Genomic DNA, 20,579 nt, shown 5'->3' with positions numbered 1-20,579 from the left:
GCTGCCACCGGGACGCTTGATCGATGTCACCTAGATTTGCATAAATGTGTGCGCCGAGTGACGCTCGAGATGTCGGGTCGCGTATTCGGAGATTTGAAGGACTACGCTGAGAGAACTCTGCGAACATCGCTAGAGAAGCGGAAACAAGAGCGAGAAAGAAAGAGAGAGAGAGAGAGAGAGAGAGGGAGAGAAGTAGGAGGGTAAAATCTGAAGGAAGGACCGGATATCCGTGTAAGAAGCGGGAATCGGGTGAACATCGGGAAGGAGATTTAGGTTTGACGAGGGAGGACGGGAAGAGACAGGCCGCTTCGCTTGTCCCTGCCGGCGACACGACGGGCTCGTCGTAGATCGAGAATCTACATGACTACTTGGGAGACGAGTGCTTTACTGGGTGCTTCGCGGTGAGTCTATACTGCCTCCACAACTGAACGAAGATATACAAGCGTCTTTGCGGACGTGAGATTGAAACCAGCTGCGCAGGGGATTGGAGGATGAATTTTGACGAGATTAACCGCCGTCGTAAAAGATTGTCGGACCTAGAATAGGAACAAGTCTCTTGTCTCTTACTCTTGAATCGTTTTCACGTTATTGTCGAATAATATTCTAATTGTATTCTTGATTTTTATCAATTGTAATGTTTGAGGGTTGGAGAACATATCAGAAAGATTATTCCGTTCTATCGCTAACGATCGCGCGTTATTGAATTGGATTTTTTTACCGGAACGAAACTCGAAAACACTGGCGGTGGAATTGAGCAATAAACAAAAAAGAAAAAGATATTACAGAAATGTAAAAGTATCGTGTATGGGAGGATTATTGGACGTTCGGAGAAACTGACAGAGATAGATAGACTGCGGTAGATTGATTTCGTGAGATATTCGCGGAGAACAAACTCACTCTTATCACGCACAGAGGCTCATCTATATATCGGTTATGGATTACCGTAGATCGAGTTTCGCGATGATCTGTAACTCGGCCAACTCGGTGGTTCGTGGTGAATCGATGTTTCTCTTGCGATGTTTCTTCGGAGAAAAAGTTTCACTCGTCGAGAACGAGATAACGGAAGAAGTGTTTTAACTTCGCGAGAACCAACGGGGCGGATCTTTGATGTCGAAGTAAAAACAGAGAAACGGAACGCATTTAGAAGCAGGGTATAGTATGTACCTATACCTACGCTTTCCATAAGTGCTTCAATAGCGAATATCCATACCTTATATTTATTAGATCGTCGCATATAAAATGCCGAGTTTAAATCAAATTATTAAGTAATCTTCGAGAGAGAAGAAATTATATTTTTACAATCATAAAAATTTAGCAAGTGCACTTTTACGGAATGAGGAATTGTTATAATTTATTTCTATTTGAAAAAAATGATGTCACTTTAATGTGTAATAATTATCGAAATTATTTATTGTACAAAAGTTATTTGTTGAATTTTCAAAATACAGCATTTTTGGTACGCGACGAAACAATAGATACACCTGCGCGGATACTTTTATCTGCACCTAAATACCAAATATAGAGTATCTTACAATAATCTAAAAAATTTAGTGTGACGACGTATGAAAGGGATGCGTTGAATATGCTCTGTCACATGGTGAAATTTTTGAAGTCAGGAAACGTACACGAGTAGATAGAGCAAAACCAAAATGGGCGACCACTGAAGCGCGAGGAGCCAGTTAAACGAGACCTGTCTGCCAGGTGGTTTCGATCCGCCGCAGGATGCTATTTGACTGCGCGCTCGTCGGCTTATTGTGAATTCGAGACACGTCTCGAGATGCGAGACTGCTTCCCGGGACTCCGAGCATAATGCCTTTTCCGTCGAATCAATGGTTTTCTGGTGGCCGTACCTGATCACCGCACGGAGGATACGAATAGTCCTGTCCACATCTGTCAACGCCGAGTTTCACATCGTTTCTCGAACGCCGAGCAGGATTGCTTAATTAATTGACGTCGTCGTTGAAACTCGTTGATACATTCTATGAGCTTAAAATTAAAAAATTGTGAAGTTTACACGTCACTGTTTATGATGTCACGTTAAAAATAACTATTTGCAATGCTATCCGGAATTATTTTAGTTATAATCTTACAACAAGGAGATCATATAAAAATCAAATTGTTTCTTTATATTCTGCAATGTCTTTGCTTCTTTTTTTTTTAACAATTTTCTACTATTTTAAGAGAAATCTACAATCTACAAATATTTACTACGCTTGCATAGTGCTTTTAGTGAGGATATATCGTTTTCATGAAATCACACTCTACTTTTAATTATTGTTCAGATTAGGAAGACAATCGTATAGATTATAAAAAAAAAACGTTTTGTAGACTCGCAGATAAATCGTGGTTATGCGTTTTTACACTTTTTTTATTTTTTTGCGAAAACGATGTGGTGTTTTTGACACGAGTGCTTTTTCTGTTCCTCCGCACTCCATTGCAGAACTATTCGATTGAGCGTTATCGAAATTTGCATAGCCGCGCATAAGACGAGACCTTGCTTTGAAATACGATGGAATAAAGCTGGAGCCTAAGGGCGCACGTGGATAGATACTCGAAAAGAGAGAGACTGCGTATCTCCGCGGAAACTATCGAGGGTGCCTCGAATTTGCTTGAACTCGCTTATTCTATGCAGAGAAACCGTCCAAACGATGCGCCACTGTTGATATAACGTTGTAACGTGTATCTCGATGAAGGGTTGTCCTGTGTCGACCACCGTCATCGAGTTTTCATCAAGAGAACTCTACCATTATGATCGTTAATACTCAAAACAAATGTATACCTATATATACGAAACACAAATGTTTAAAATGCAAAGGGATTTTTTTAATGATAAAAGATCAGTTTAAGCAGAATTTTATTTGACATAAGAATTTTTTAACATTTTTATGTCAGAAATAAAGATATTTAAACGTACATATTTTACGAGATGATGTTAGCTGATATTAATTATGATATTTTGTAAGGAAAGGTAAAAAATTCCTAATTATTAAGATAATTATTAGATGGTAAAAGCGGACCGACATAGGTGTCACTGATAATTACAAATTAAGTCAGTCAGGTACATCTTCTGATATCGCTTATCAGTGATATAGGTGTTCTCAGACAGGTTGAGTTACTGTTCCTTCGATCTCCAGATTGATTCTCGTCAAGCGCACCTCACTCAACCTCGTAAACATCTTCAACGTGAAATTGATCCAATATATGACATACTTATGCAGAAGCCAACAATTAATATTATTCACAGAGATATATGTCACCTCTCTCATACAGTTAGGTATATGTAATGCAGATATATATTTTGATAAAAATATATTTGTACTAATAGGCAGAATTTGTTTACATATGATGATATTAATGATCTGCGTGATTCCAATCTTTGATCGATGCAGCGGTATACTTAAATACATGATACGTCCTAGGATTTAACGCGATCGCGAACAGCTATCAATCAGAGGATCAAGCTGATCCTTCGTCACTCAGGTACGGCTTGCAATATCGGCTGATTTCCGTCACCCTTTCACGCAGGATTGTGGGATCGCGATGTAAATTCGCTATCGTGCGTTGACACGATCCTGCGTAATCGAGCGATACGTTCTCATAATCGAAAGGGTTGGATGCGCGACGGGATTCGGGATAGGGATGGGAGGATTTTCTTGCTACCGACAAAATTGAAATCCGTCCGATCGTGGATGTGATATACAGCCTATGGCGGAAGAGATCGATAAGGTATCTATATAAATACCAACAAATGTCTTAAAACAATATTGATAAAATTCTTTTAGTCTTTAGTGCTCAGAGATTAAGAGCTTCATGATCAGATTCTGATTTTGATTTAAATTATAAATAAAGAAGCAAAACGATGAAGGCGCACACAGTCACATAGTTTCTAATATACAAGAATTGTCTATTTATTAAATACGCTCGTAACCAAATAAATTCCACATAAGTACGACAAAATTATTTTTCGAATGTCGGAAAACGGGTCATTATCTAATAACGTGACAACATGTCAATTTGCGTACATTGAAGTCAAATTTCGCCGAGAGAGAAAAGTCATGTAAGTTCGCTCTGCACCGCGAGAGTTATCACGCTACTCAGGCATACACGCTTATCGCCCGAAATATCGTTCATATAAATCTCGCGAAATTACGTTTCGAACGTATAGGAGAACGTAATACCAGAGCCATTAATAACATAGCACGTTACAGCCTGCTCTGGTACGCGTCCATCAAAGTTACAGACGCGTGTTGCGGTGGTGGCGGCAGCGGCAGCGGCGGCGATGCTGCGATGTAAGTGCGTGAGACGTCCTCGTAAGCGAGTAGAAGATATATCCGCTGCGTCCGACATGAGAGGGCAAGGGGAAGGGAGATGCGAGATGCGTGGATGGTCAGAGCGTCGGCAAAATTGAAACCGCACGGCGTTGGTGGTTGGTGGTGCGAGTGCGGATGCGGTGTTACACGCCGCGCGGCGCGGAGAGGCGAGAAGCGCACCCTCGTGCACGATCGATGGCCTCGGCTAGATCGTTCCATTATACAAGGATTTGCTCTCGACGACGTTGATGGGCTTCCGGGACGTTCCTACTTCGTCCTGAAAGCGCCCCGGCGCTTTAATGCGCCAACCATGGAAGTAATCATTCCGGAAGCGAGCTTTTTTTGATACTTCGCATTCGCGCTGGCTCGCTATGGTCAGAGATCCGTTCCGCACTTAAAAGATTTGAAAACTCCGTCGCTCGTCGGAATATAATGATGTGCTCTTGGCAAACAAATCGATTTGCATTGGTCATTATAAGAAAGTAAAGCGGAATTTATTTGATATTTAGATAAGTAATATTCATCCTATTTTATTAAGACGATTTATAAAAAAAAAAGATTTTAAGAGAATACGCTTTTAAACATTTTTATTTCTTCTCGCAAGAATTTTAAACAAGAAAACTTTGAAATGTTATATTAACGTTACACTTCGGTGAGATAGTTTCAAATTAGACTTTATATGTTATAAAATCCAAATAATTTATTTATATTTATTATTCAAATAAGTTTAAAATTTATAACATGTAGATAAGACTTAGGACATAATATTAATATTCTTGTTGCGATATAGATGACAAGTGGGAATGCTTGGGTTGCAACAAAAATATACTACTAAATCAAATTAATGGAAAAATTAACTCATTTTTTAACAATAATGCAAATAATGAATAATATTAGAAATGAAGATAATGGATAAACGGATAAAGTTCAAATAATGAACTAGAAAGAAATTTATTCGAATAACTCTGACCTCCGTACCAAATAAACAGAGACGGCAAACATGTTTTAGTCACGTGTACCTATAAGTTGAATACACATATCATATAGGCATGTGTATGTATAGTGAGATCCACTAGTTATCTGTCCAACGTTCAGTCGCATTCGTTTATACATTCGTGCTCCGTACAGTTGATTAATTTCTGTATGTGGAACAATTTTTGGCTTTTGTAAGTATATATATATATTATATATATGAGTATGTGCGTGTGTATGTGTGCATGTGTGTGTATATTTTATACGTCTTTTTTCAAGTTCTTTCCAATTCCTTAAGAAGTATTTACGAAAAGATTTGAATACATTTTCTCTATATAATTTTTACCATTATATACCATTTACGAAACTTTATTGTTTTTCTTTTTCTTTTCTTCAAATGATGTATACCGCACATCTTGAAAACGGTTGAAATTCTTTTTTTTCGATGTAAATGGATTCAATATTCACTTGGAAAGTTTTATTTCTTATTACAAGGTAGAAACAATATTTTTCTGTCAGATACGTTAGTATTGTAGAATCATAAAACAAAAACTGAATCATTTTGATGTCGATTATATCTTTGAGTATGAATAGTCTATGGGCGCGAATAAAATATATATCATAACAATTTAACGACTTTTCTCTTACGATATTGTAATGTTTATGTTCTATTATAAAACTTTTTTTTTACAGTTTACTGTAACTTTTATTTTTATTTCTTTTTTTATAGAGCCTATAACATTCAAAGATACAGCAAACATAAAAAAAACATCTCAGAGTAAAATAAATTTAACTTCAAGGAAAATAATGTAAGTAGAGATATATCCAGAACAGTTGATAATTGCGGAGATACAATTATTATTGTGAAACGTAATAGCAGTTTTTTAACTTCAGTCGAGTTACTCAATAAGATGTCAACCCGACCATCAAGCGAGTCACCGTTTTTTACGGATGACTCTACCGAGTCCTCAGATAGTTCAAAAGAGGAAATCGATGAATACAGAAGTAATGTATCTAAAATTTTCACAAAGAAAGAAGAAAGACGGTTGCTGAAAAAGCTAGTAGAAAATAAACAGTCAGTCTGCGTTTGCAAATCTTGCTCGATAGATCGTCTGAAACGTTCAGCTTATCAAGCAGCTCGTGAAAGAAAGAAATCATATCCTAAGTCGTGGAATAAGAATAGGCAAGCGGAATCACAATGGATGAGAAAATTCGAAGTAAGGCATAAGAAAATAATTTCCAAACTTTCTCTTGCTTGTAAAGCGGGATTATCTCAGGTATCGATGAGTCAACAGCAATCTTCAAGTAAAGAAAATTTGACCCCTCAAGAGGAACAACCATTATCGGCAGACACACTGACAAATGAAAAGTGTGTAACAACAAGAGTGCCACTTTCAACTTATAATTTAGATCATGATAGAAAAGCAGTTCATCCAGACTCGTGTGATACAAATAAGTTAAATTGGCCGAAATCTATACAAAAGTACAAAGATGAAATTTCAAAATTTTGTCTTGATTACGCGGAAATAAGAAGATCATCTCAGAAGTCGACGAACAAACAACAATCTGTGCTTAAAAACATTTTGACATCTCAAGAAAAACAATCGTTACCGACGGACGTATTGACAAACGAAAATAACGATAGCCTGATGATACCATCAGCTCCATCTTATTTAGATCATGATAGAAGGACAACTTCAGATTCGATTGATAATGATGAACAAACAGAATTAAAACGGATGAAAGGTTTAGCAAAAGAACCCGAATGTGAAATTTTAAAATGTGAATTTGATTGCACAACAGGATTATCTCAGTCATCGACGAACCAACCACAATCTGAGTAATTGCCAAACCAACCACACAATGTCTTATAAATTTAATTAAAGAAGTTAAGACATTTCGAGAGAAATTTTCACACTTCTAAAATTGTTGATGAAATTGATTTCCGTTGCTTCCGTTGTTCACTTTAGATGCGAATTTTGTTTTTCTCTATAAAATTAATTAATATTTTACAAGATTATGTTTATATTGAAATATTAATTTCTAATAATATCTAAGTAATTTTATTTTATATTTCATAAAATTGTAAGACATTTTTTAAAATATTGTATTTATCTATATTTTATAAAATTATATTATATTAAATTTACACTTTATAAAATATTAATATAATTTTATGAAATATATTCGTATTTTATAAAGTTTTATTATATATTGGATAAAAATGAAATTATTTGAATATTATAATACATTAGATATAATGTATGGGTAATTATATACATATACATATGTATGTTACATACCTATTGCACGTGGAACATATATACATGCAAACATATGTAAACACACATCCACGCATCTTTTCTGCATTTTGAAAATAATTTTAGTAATGATTGACTCTTTATTAGGGTTAAATTTTAGGCAATTTGTTTAATATAAGAAATTTTTATAAAATACAAAAAAAATTAGTTTAGTTTAAATATAATTACTTAAGAACATTTCATAGTTTTTTTTTAAACATTTTATATATAGCTTGTTCTAGCAAATGAACACTTCAAATGATGTATTTTCGTATATTGCGATGCTATTTACTACAGTTCTTGTTCGATGATTAACATTTATATAACAGTGACCATTATTATTGTCAACATATTCATAAAATTATGTTTTAATTTAGACGTATGCCTCTTTTATAGAGTATACACTATGTTATATATTACGATTTCCTTTGGGAAGAATTCTCAAAGGTATCAAGAAAGGTATCGTTGTTATACATATTACTGATTATATAGTCAAAAATCTAGGACGAGCAAAATTTTATTTAATTATTAGATAATAATGAAAAAAGATAATTTGTCTAATTTCTCCATTGATGGAGGTATTTTTCTTTAAGTAATTGTTTATTGTATTATAAATTTTATTTTAAAAACTTTATATTTAAATAGTTATTTAAATAATATTTTTTATTATACTTTTTTATATTGTAATGATAAATGTAAATTATATGAATAATTTTTATAAATTATATAAATAAATTTTATTGTTTATTAATTTATAGTGTATTTTAATTTTCTAAAGATGTACAAGTAATTGTCGTATAATACAATTCTTATATGTAATGTTTAGGATTGTTAATACGGATTATGAATATATATTATTAGAATACGAATATCTAGTTTAAAGATCTTTTCATGCACGCGCTTTAAATTGTTACCGGATAGAAAAAATGTGCAGTTAACGCGTCATTCGTTATACCACCTGGTCCCGCAGCGGCGGTGGATGCAATTATCGAAATGCAGGTACACGAGGGTGCGACATTGTCAGTTTTGGCTCGTCGTTAGTCGAATCGTACCGATAACACGTCGGCAGGATCGGTTACAAAACGATTCGTTCTATCAATCAGCTTGATTAAGCAATCCCCTTTTGTCGCTGGTGATTTCCAACGAGCAATATCGCCACGCTTTCCAAACGGCGAAATCTTATCCGATACCCGGGATAAACCCGCGGTCTCTATTAATTCACTGCGCTGGCGGTTCGATGTCGTCGACGATTTGCGAGTGGAATTAAATCCCCGACGAGTTTCGCGAAATACGAGACGACATTTCCAAGCAACTTCGACTGTTTGACGCGCGTATTTCTTGTTTTACGCACGCTACTAATAAAATCACACGAGTAAATTTTACCTTTTATACCGATGAGATTAAAATAAAGTAATCTACTTTTTATTCGTCAAATTTGACGTTCAGTCATTGTTCATGTACATTTTAAAAATTCTACCTGCATTTCAGTGATATGTACGAATACGTAACATATAATACAGAACGCTCTCTCTTTGCACGTCTAAAACTTTTATGTAAATAATTTTAAAAAGAATCTACAAAAATTACACGTCTCAATTTTTACATTATATCATATATATATTCATCAGTTTTTATCTCTTACTAGACATCACAAGCGCGCGCTATTTAACTTTAATATTTCACTGTTACTATTGACCACACAACTGTCAAAATATGCCATGACAGCCGCTCATGAAGTAAGTGCAGAGAAAGAACCAATCGGCATCGCGGAAAAGCGACAACAATACTTCGATAGATTCGAGTATCGATGACATGCCCTTTTTAGAAGAAAGGAGGATTCATATAAGGATAATTTTTTCACCTTTTAATATATAAACGAGATAAAAGATGCAAACAAATACAAATAAAAGATTAACCAATTACATTACATAATTTTTTTTTTTTTAATATAAAGTTGAGCGCCAGGTTTATCTCGATGAGATTAGAATAAAGCAAAAAGAATTACTCACGTCTTAATAATAAAATGGTGAGTCTGAATCGTCAAAGATTGCATGACATATCCGGATGCGTAAGTTATCACGACCAATTCGCGCATCTCTCGCCGTCATTCCGCCGTCAAACGTTGCGTTAAAGTCTACTGCCGCTACTGAGAGCTTATTTTTTCAAAGGTTAATAAGAGTCTTCTTTCGAAACCGCGGGCACGAGAGGGATGCACGGTTCGCTTGATGGGTTCTTCGCTGCCAGGTTTCTTCAGAATTTTCCTTCAAAGAACGAGCGAAACGATGCAAGGCGTTCAAGGAATAGTAAACCCTCGCAGTGTAAACTGTTTTACCATTTTTCTGCTTTAAACGACTTGGTACGACGCTAGATAACATTCGAGATGATAAAGTTCCTCTTAATTCGAAAACGTGACATTCGCGGATTTCTATGCTTGCTACAAATTGAAGAAAATCTCTCGCGGATATTACCGCATAAAACAACTGATTATATTATAATGTTAAATTTCTGAGAACAAATTTTTATTCAAAATTATGCTTGTAATTAAATGCTATAGTATTAGTTGTTTCACAAGAACAAAACGTATAATATATTCCATTATTTTAATTTAAATAGTAGATTTTACAGTATATGTAATATTTTCTAGCGTATTTTAATTATTACTTTCATTATTCGAGTCATATTTTTAAAAAATATACTTTCAAAGATCATGGAATGAGAAATATGAATGAACTCGAGGAAAAACGTGAGTTTTTCTGTGAGATTACACGGGGGAAGCCGGAGGGGTATTTTTGTTGGGCGCGGATGCATCATACAAGTTAAACATTAATGTGCAGTCGATCATCGCGATAACGTGCGATGAGCAACGCGTTATATAAAGAGTAACCAACGAGTGATGCGCGAAACCATTAGTGTCAGTATTGATAAAAGCTGTCTGGGACTGATGGTAATGAATTGGTATGCTTCGTGGGAACGCGGGATTAAAACTACATGAAAGCATTCGGCGAGATTGCAACTAGAATTAGTAGATACTATAATTATAGTACCGCGAAGTATTACAATTTTAATCATAATATATGTAGCTGACTGATATTTGCTTCACCTTTATTTTTTTCTATATATGCGTTACTCTTATCTAGACGAATGTACTTCTCAAATATATACGCGCGAGCTTGGAATATGCCGCTATCTTTCCTGGATACCGCATAGCCAAATTAAAATCATTATCCATTTATTACGCTTGCATTCGACAAGAAAATAAACCAAACGAAATATAAACATTAATAATTTAAGTGATTAACGTGTGAAACTGTTAATTATTAAAATAACTAACGTTAGTTATATCAATGAGTTAAGCGATTAACATGCTTTTATTGGCGCGCACGTGCGTCGAACGAGAAGAACCGATGATTTTGGAGATTTCCAATAAAGAGAAAAAGAGGGAAGACTTAAGAAGTTGCCCCTCGGTGAGAAAGGAGGAAAAGTGGAAAGAGGAACGACTTGACACGCTGGGAGGAGGGGGAAGAGGGGGAGGAAGGGTGAGCATCGTCGAGAGTTTTAAGATAACCGGGTGTGGGGTTGGATGAATGTCGGCGAATAACGAACGGGGGTTGGTGGGACACTTTACCGGGGAAATATGAGAAAAAAGTCTGTCGCGGATGCCCTTTTACGCGCGGCGAAAGGAAGAAAAAGAGGAATGCGCTTGATGGTGGAAGCTATCCGACGCGCGGGGGTGTTGGCGGGACATATAAAACAAAATTAAGATTTCAACCCCTTTACTTTGCTCGTGATTTTATTAGCATATTAATGGATTCTTTTATGCAAAAACATTTTTCGCGACGTAGCGTGCAAATTGCCTCAAAATGGCAAGACATACTGTAAAGTTTTTTTTAATAGTGCATACCAGTGCATACAGAGAATATGACCGATAAAATGTCAGATACTTAGAAATGTATTTCGCGAGAAATTTAGTGATCCTTCACAAAGATTTAAACGGAAATTAAATAATGTGACCGCAACAAACTTTTCTTCTTCCTTTAATTTCAAATGAGCTTATATTTAATCAAAATTAAAACATCCTTTTTTATATTATTTAATTAATTATATATTAGCACAATTGTATCACATTATTCATGTAGGATTCACAGGCGAATTCGAGTCTCTGTGAATATCTCACACCATGGCAAGAACGATAAGCGTGAATTCGAAAGTCCTCGAAGACATTTTTTATTCTGATGTCGTGGAAAGTACAAGAGACAAGCTGAGAAAAAACAAGCGTAGAAAAACGAAAGTTGGGCCTCGCGCGCGCTATTAAAGTCTGAAATTAATGTCGATCGTAAAGCTCGTAATGACTAAGAGGGAGCCGAACAGTACATCGCGCGGCATCCCCCGCTGTGCCCCGAGCGACTGCCGCTTATCTTGGGTAAGTTGCGCGAAGATGCCGGGAGTACGCGGAAGTGGGCGTGATCTTGGAGATTCATTATTACGCTGGTAAAGTAATAACGAAGTTGCGAGGCGGTGCGGCGACCGATACAAATTGCAGCGATTAATTACGGCCGGTATAAATTACTCGATCCTGGAAATATGTGTGCGTGAGGGAGGAAAGGGAGAGGCAGGGAGCCTCTTCCTGCAGCGAGACGTTTTTGAGGATCCCGGAAGAATTTATGCGAGCGTCGAGTTGCGTGATACTTTAAGAGTCATAGCTTGCGAGTTATTGCTGCGAGAAAGACTTTTGAAAATAACAGCAAATATAACAGAACTTTAATCTTTAAAGATCAAATATTGATCTCCTAAAATGTATATTTTATATATTTTATATTTATTGGCATTAAAGCAAAATATATATCTCCACATGCATATATGTATATATGCATATATATGTAACGTTTAATTAACGATATGTAGTCTACATCTTAATAGTTAATCAATTTACAATTAATATAAGGAGATAAAGCAACGTCTCATTGTTATCTTGCTTGAAATTTTTAACATCGAAATTTTAAATTATTATACATTTTACAAATATATTATTATAGAATATTGTAAAATGTGATAATTAGTTTTTTAATTAGCTTTTCATTAATTAGCCATTTATTGAATAACTTTTTTACGCATCCGGAAGTATTAAAAAAATCAGCATTTGCAACGCTTTTTTTCAAGTACTCAACAGCAATAGCATGCGATATTGCAATATACACGTACGCGATACATGATTACATTTCGGAATTTTACAACGTTCCTCTCACGCTTTCGCATTTTTATTTTCCGTAACACAATTCGCCCCGTTTTCGAACAAATAAATCGTTGGCGTTGCGCGGTCAATCGCGAACGCCGAAACTTTATCTTCGTTTTTTTTTCCTATTCGTTAACACGAGACCTTGGAGCGAGCAACTGCGCGGTTTCACGCATGTTTCCCGATTACTGGATATTAATTCGATTACCGATGCATGGCATAGTAGCAGCGCGACGAACGAAGCTATCCGCGCCTCAGCAAAATTCGTGGGCGAATTCGTCCGTTAAATTACAAATCGCCAGCTGTCGGCGCATCTTTTTTTTCCATGGGAATTACGCTACGAGCGATTCGGCTTTTCGATGATACTCGCTCCGTTTTCGCTACGGCAACATCAGTATACAACCTAACACGCGTTTGCGTTTACCACAAACTGTCATCCGTATATTTGTCCCGGCGCGGGCGATTCGACATAATTCATTTACGTGACGATTCGTCGGAAATGCAACGCGAAATTTAATGCGCGTTCGCATCGAGTGATTTATTTGCTTTACGAAAATCGGACTCGATGGAGGTTACTCATCGCTGAACATATTTATATTAGCTGAATATTTAATGCAGTGGATGTTAATGCAAATTTTTGTAGCGGTATCGAGCGTTATGAATTTAAATTCGCTTTTATCATTCATGGGAGTTGATAGAATTTTATTAGAAGTTTTACAATCAATTGGAATGCAGGGACTTGCAAATAGCGCGTCGTTTTTTTCATTTACTCTGAAGATATGACTGTGTATTTTTGTTTTTTTACTTAGACAACTAAAATAAATCATTTTTTTATAGAAGGTTAATTTTAATTTTTCTTACATTTTAAATTCAATTTTTGATATTTGATAAGCAATTATAAAGTACTTCTTTTTTGTATAAAAAAAATTGATTGATCGAGATTATTTATAATACGCATATATAATCTTCTATTTCGTCCACGTAGAAAAAAAGGACGTGCTTCCCGTAAATAAGTCGCTTCTCGATCGTTGCACTCATATGTCGCGTGTCTCGAGGAAACAGTTGTCGCTAGATAAAATGTCGAGGATCGTGACGGCAGTAGGTCAGGAGAGAAGCGGGCGTGGAAAAATGGAGGAAGCGCGAACGTGGCGAACAGGCGCTCGTTAATTTTACAAACTCGGTTAAGCACCCCAGTCTAGCGCATTCTCTTCCTTTCACCCTTCCCTCCTTCCCTCTCTCCCATCTCTAGCCTCTGTTTCCCTCCGGACGTCTTAACTCTGACACGATCTCTTGGCTTTCGTGATGTGATCCTACCTGAAAACGTGCGCACGTGGCAACAGGAAATGTGAGTCAGAGACATTTATTATTTCGAACTGCACAAGTGAGTATATTTAACTGTATCAACTGCGTGTGTTCTAAATTTTTTTTTATTATTAATTCTTTGATAAATTGAATTTTGTCGCACATATATCGAAAAAATAGAAAAATATTTTGAAAGAGTAAAATAAACGGAGGGAAGAGAACACCATTAGCCAGGGTTGGGAAATAACACCATTACCATTACATACTTGTTTCTTTTTGGTAATAAGCTAGTAATGGTGTTACCTTTTTTCATCTACAATTAAATGAAAATAGTAGCGTAGTTACAGTTTTCAGTCACGAAATTAACGGTTATTCTTATCGTTACCTAAACATTTTAAACCTATATGTACCGTGATATCTGGAAACTCCGTAGTAAATTCACAGAGAGGATATTTTCCCAATAATGCGGTCGAATATTAACTTCTTTTAAAACCTAGTAAAAAAATTCCAGTATAATTCAACAAATTTGTATTTTGATTCAAGTTACGTGATCTGCGTATACTAAAAATAAATATATGTAATATATCGTGCTAGAGAGAATTTAAAAAAACATTTAGATAGGATTAAAAATTCAAAAAATTTATTTGACACTGAAAAAAAATTTTTTTAATATTTAAAAAGCCTTATTTGAATACTCCTAACAACATATTTACTTAATATAATCACATATTTATTTAGAATTAGATAGCTTTACTTAAATTAAGTAAAAATATCTAATTCTAAATAAATATGTGATTATATTAAGTAAATATGTTGTTAGGAGTATTCAAATAAGGCTTTTTAAATATTAAAAAATTTTTTTTTCAGTGCATATTTATGAATATATTGAAAAAAAGTGAAACTTTTATTTGTATTTGCAGCATTTAAAAGTCTGTTTAAAATTTGTTACCGTACTGCGAACTGAAAGGGAGGAAGATATCAATTTAAAATAGTAGTTGTCGAATTGAATAGTAATTGTTGAAAGAATAAGATGGTGCACCGAAAGATGCATCAATTAATGAAACAATAGAACGCACGGATCGAATTGAGGGAATAATCGATATCGCCCTACATGAATGGAAATTCGTCGTGCGCGTTCAATTGAAAAAGCTCGCGAACGAGCTCCCGTCGAACCAGAAAGAAATCCTCGCGGGGTTTCCTTCTAGCAGCCAGCCGGTCCTGCGATCCACCGGGGAAAAGTTTCTCAGACGAAGAAACGTCCAAGGAGACCCTCTCCCTTTTCCTCGCGCGCACGAGAGCTAGCCAGAATCTCTTTCCGTCTCGTGATTCCGCGTTTGTAAGGAGTTCCAGGCTAATTCGCGATATCCTACGAAGACGGGACTCGCGACTCCTTCGTCTCCCACGTCCCCGCCCTTTCCTCCTTTCGTCGTCTTACCCCGTGCCGAAACTTTCCTCCCACGCGGAGAGAATTATTAGGAAGTTGGCCTGGCCGAAAGTCCTTGAAGGAAGTTGCGCGCGGAATCTCAGGGAGAGGAAAGTTTTCTCCGGCCGTGCTCGCGAATCTAAGGGTTAATTGTCGATTCTCCCTCCCCTCCGCCCGCCCGGGGCGGTTGTCGCGAGGGTTATATTTTAAGCGCTGTGGCCCGATTTTGCCGACGTCGGTTAATGCTAATTTCACCCTACCTATAGTATAATCGTACAATTATAAGTCTGACTCGAGAAACACAATGACACATCATTAGGGATAATGATGTCTCTAAGGGTGTCATTGTGTAATGGACAATGGTAATAGAAAAATAGTATAAGAAAATTATAGTTCGAGCAAGTTCTCTTCCTTTGACGGTAATATTAAAAAATAATCGTTAATTATAATGTCTATAATAATGGGCTAATTAATTATTAGTGTATCTTCAGGTTGCATCTCGATATCACGATCATGTTCACGAAGATATATGCGGAAATAATATTTCAATAATCTGCAGTAATGCCGCGCGCAAATTGCCTATTAGAGACCACTTGGTCTCCTTAGGGCCATGAGGTTAACGCCATGACATGACAATAACTGATTGCCGGATTGATTGATACATCGCGCTAACACGGAACTCGCATAGAGCTCCATAAAGTTCGTACCCCTTTTGATGTTATCGAGCCAACATACCTCCTTATTGAATGGAAACGTATTTTCACGCGATATTATTTATTGTATTTATTTTTATCCTATAGCTCCTCTACAAAGAATTAAATTTGTGACGCGTATCTGCTCTCTCTCGACGTGGCGGACGCTTTTACTTTCTCACTTTCTTCCCTCGCGAGAGACATTGATGAATAATATACGGAACGGGCTTTACGCGCCGGCGACATCGGACGCGATTTATAACGGAGCCCGGAATTCGCGACTGCACACGATCGCAGATGGAGGTGCAGGGACCTCCATGCAAGAGCCTCACAGCGCAGTGCGAGTTGGGAACCCCCCGCGCGATGCATCAACCCGAGTTAATTATCGTGTCCGAGCGACAGACAGCCGGACGAGCATAACGAGACCTCGGGACGACGACGACGACAACATTTCCCCACCGCGCCGCCGCCGCCGCCGTGCCGTCGGCGTCGCCGCGTCGTCTGTCTCTAAAAACGAATTCCGGAGCGAATTCCGTAGGCAGTCACCGTTCTAATCGTCGCTCTACCCCATCTGCCTCGAAAAATTTCCAGACGAAATTCTTTGGTCTTTTTCTTTTTTCCCGGAGTTCTAGTGAGTCCTCATCCCCCAAACTTTTTCTCGTTTCTAGCTTTTGCTCTTCCTATCGATGTCTTCATATTCCTCATTCAACTTCCCACAAAGAGATAGAATATCCTTTAAAAAAGATGCATCTTTTTTCTGATATTAAAGTATGTACATATATGAGTGTATTTGTTTTAATATAATGAAATTATTTATTTTAAAAAGGATATTTACTTTAAAATTATCGAAAATAAGCTTTTTTTGCGTGCATGAGATTTTTTTGTATAGATATATAATACCTATAGAAAACATTATATTTCAGCTACTAATATTCACAATTACAATGGACGAAACATAATAAAATATATTTATATATTCTCTTCCTAAAATGATTGATCCGAAAATCATGAACAATTGATTTCATCAAGGGGATCCGATAGATAGAATCTGAATTTATTTTAGAATTATTTATTTTATTCCCTAAAATAAATTTACTTAGAGGTTCTGTGATTTTTAATTGGCTCGACCTCTTTTCGCAGATAAAAGAATTTATTTTAGAATATAACTTATTGTACAACTTTATGTACAAATTTTATACATGCGTAGCCCGATAGGATCACATCAAATATGTCTGCGTAGGGTTTAATCGATGTAACTATTTCGGGAGCCTTCGTGGCAACGACACCGATGTTTGCATTCTTGACGTTCTCCTTCAAGCTCTCGTGTTCCGGAAGAGTGTCTGAGGCTTCCTCGACAATAAGTTTCCGCTGCGAGGAATATTGCGGCACGCATGCCTCGACTTTCTCTCCTCTCCTCTCCTCTCTTCTCCTCTCCTTTTCCACCTTATCCTCCTATCTTCCTCTCTCGTCTCGTGCTTTCTTTCATACGCCGCAAAAAAGCGCCAGTAGAATGGCGGCTTTAATTTTATGGAGATCGTATCGATCGCTTGGCTTGATGAGCTCAAGAGACAACGGAGGAAACTGCGGTTCCTGGGACAAATTCGGTGTTCTACGGTGGAATTTAATTCAACGTTATCGTTGACGAATTTTTACATATACGTGCAGCACTGTTTAAATAACCACGTTCTTTATTTTCCTGATACGTTTGCGACAAGATTTCTGTAACTATATCACTTTATATTTTTCCATGCAATTCATGTGAAACAGAGAGCAACCTCTCATTGAACTGATATTGAAAAATTACCAACAGTGCAATACAACGTTGCAATATTAATCTAAAAAAATAATTAGGGTACTGAGATAAATATCTGACTGTGAGTGCTCTTTTTTTGTCATTTATCGTAGCCTCTGCTTCGACGGTAGCAGTTTGGTACATTCAGGTTTTTCTCTCGGCAAATAACCACTCGACAACGGGAGGGTCATTAATGCACATGTCGCGAGGCTGTCGCCAGTCGATCCGCCGCGCCGGGTGGTGCGGATTTAGTCGAGCGGTATTAGTCCGGGCGAGTATGTTGCACGTCATGTTACACGTCGCCGACGACGACGACTGTAACGACGAGGACGACGAGGACGACGGGTCAGAGGCTCGCCTCTTTCGCTACGCCACTAGTGGTAGGTCGAAACGAGCTCTTTCAATCTCCTCAAGCTGCGGATTACCGGCGGTGACTTTGAAGGGAAACAAAAAGCCATTGTTGCTGATTGCGTCTGTTTGTTTTCTCGACCCGCCAAATGAACTGCCATGCCACAGGCGGAACGGCAGGGGGAGGGCAAGGCAAAGACACAATTTTAGAACGCGAAGAACAAGACGGCCTCGGCGCCTCAAGGAGGATCGCGCGTTCCATAAAATTTAATTTTCTTTCCCTCTTCTTCCTTCTCCTCCGCTCTTGCTTCCTCTTCCTCTCTCGCTCGATAGAGAAAGAATGTCGTCTAAGGACTTTAACAAACTTGATAAATCGGATTGCAGCCGCAAGAACGAGAGAGAGAGAGAGAGAGAGAGAGAGAGAGAGAGAAACGGGAGATGATTAAAAAAAAACGCAGGAGCAAGTTTCGCGGATAGTTGGGTCGCGGGTGTACCCTGCGAATTACGCTGTTTTTGCACCATTCATCGTGATTGTACTCGCCCGTTTCGTCGTTTTTGCGGTCTGCGCGACGTTAAGAAAACGTCCTTCGAACTTACTACAGAATTTCGAGTGCAAATTTGTGGCGCGCCCAAGGTCGGGAATTCCCCTACCATTTCGCGTTCGTCGCATTCTTTTAAAAGGCATCGCAATCCTTTTCAAAAAGCACCCTCTCCCTCATCTCGCTCTTTCCGATAGTATTATACATTTAACACGCGAAGTTTAATTTGTGATAGAGAGGAGGTTGCCGTCACGTCTACTCGCTTATTCACTTTTCTCTTTAGACGAGAGAAAGAATACGAGCGTAGAACTGCCAACATTTTCTTCAAAAGCTTCGAATTATAGGAGATCGTGGAGAATTAATGGCCTGGGTGCGTCGTCTTGATGGAGACGCTTAAAGACATTTCGCCGCGGACTCCGGGGAAGTATAGTTTAATTTTGCTCTAATTTGGTGGGCGTTTAATAGAAGCCTTTCTCCGTACTTCGTCATCTTCTCTCCATTTCCCACTCCCCGTTGCGTACTTCAACCGCTTCTACATTTCTCCGTCGTTCTTTTTACCTTTTACCGGAATACGCTGCGCGTTTCTTTTATACCTACGGTCTCTTTCGTTCTTTCTCTTTATATTATTTGTTATATTTATATCTCCATCGAGTTGCAACGCATGAAAATTGCAATTCTCAATTATAACGTAATAACTGCAGAATAATTTTGTAAAGTCTCTATCTTTTCCATCCCTACTTTCTTTTCAAAATTAGAGTATACATATATGTATATTAATATTGCGAGAATTGTGTAAAATCGAAATTATTTAATATCGAAAGTTAAAGAACTTCATTTTCGTTGAGACAGAAGGATATATCGTTGAGAGAAGGGGGAAAGGATTTTTTTTCTTTCATGTAGTGAGAAAATAAGAATACCTTATTGTGCATTAATAGCAGCGGAACATATTTTGCTATTTTCTTTCCTCCCAGACCAGAGTATACTACTTAAGTGACTTCTGTCGAAAGATAGTTACGGAGGCATATGAATTTAATGAGCAAAATCGGATTACCCGTTATCGTTGATGGAGAGGCAAGATTCCATAACGCGACGTCAGAGAAACTTAATTAAATGGGAATTCTTCAGGACATGAAGCAAAGCTGTATCGATAGTCTTGCATTTCGATGTGAAATGCATGAAATAAGTTAAGCGTTCTGCCGAGCGATATCACTTCGTAAAGTCGCTTTTTAAAAGATTACGACTTGCTGCGATAAGACGAAATATCAATGCCTTTAAGTAGCAATCTCAATTACGTACCTTTTTCAAAGAACATCTTTACAAATTTTTTACACTTTTTAAAATATTATATGAAAATGACGACGTATTTTTTAGGAATAGCAAATAAAAGAAGTTTCTTTAGAAGATACTAAACTTATGAGGAATAACTATTTAACAGTCCTTATATCTTTTATTGTTTTTATCATTTTTAAATTGATTTTTATTAGCGAGCAGACGAAACTGCGCACCCACGTTTCGCCTGCGATGAATGAAACTTCATTTTATACGATTCGGCGCAAGGATAGAATTAACAATCAAGTGGAGAAGAGAAAGAGAAAAGGATGAGAGTAGGAATATATATTATGAAGAGGTTCTCTCCGTAATTGACGTGGAATTCCGAATGTTTAGGGTCGC

The 20,579-nt window shown here is 37.2% G+C and overlaps 1 protein-coding gene across 1 annotated transcript; it reads left to right on the top strand.

Annotated features, from left to right (window-relative positions):
* Positions 1 to 2,159: 2,159 nt before the first annotated feature.
* On the top strand, positions 2,160 to 8,163 carry LOC139820856 (uncharacterized). The gene is made up of 2 exons (XM_071791443.1): positions 2,160 to 6,091; positions 6,177 to 8,163. Exon 2 carries the CDS (start codon positions 6,194 to 6,196, stop codon positions 7,124 to 7,126), a length of 933 nt encoding a protein of 310 aa, XP_071647544.1. The 5' UTR covers positions 2,160 to 6,091; positions 6,177 to 6,193; the 3' UTR covers positions 7,127 to 8,163.
* The last annotated feature ends 12,416 nt before the right edge of the window (positions 8,164 to 20,579 follow it).

This window comes from Temnothorax longispinosus, chromosome 10 (genome assembly GCF_030848805.1).
Source record: "Temnothorax longispinosus isolate EJ_2023e chromosome 10, Tlon_JGU_v1, whole genome shotgun sequence".
Taxonomy (NCBI): domain Eukaryota; kingdom Metazoa; phylum Arthropoda; class Insecta; order Hymenoptera; family Formicidae; genus Temnothorax; species Temnothorax longispinosus.
The sequence above is the reverse complement of the archived record's forward strand: the minus strand, read 5'-3'. Positions and strand labels throughout refer to the sequence as shown.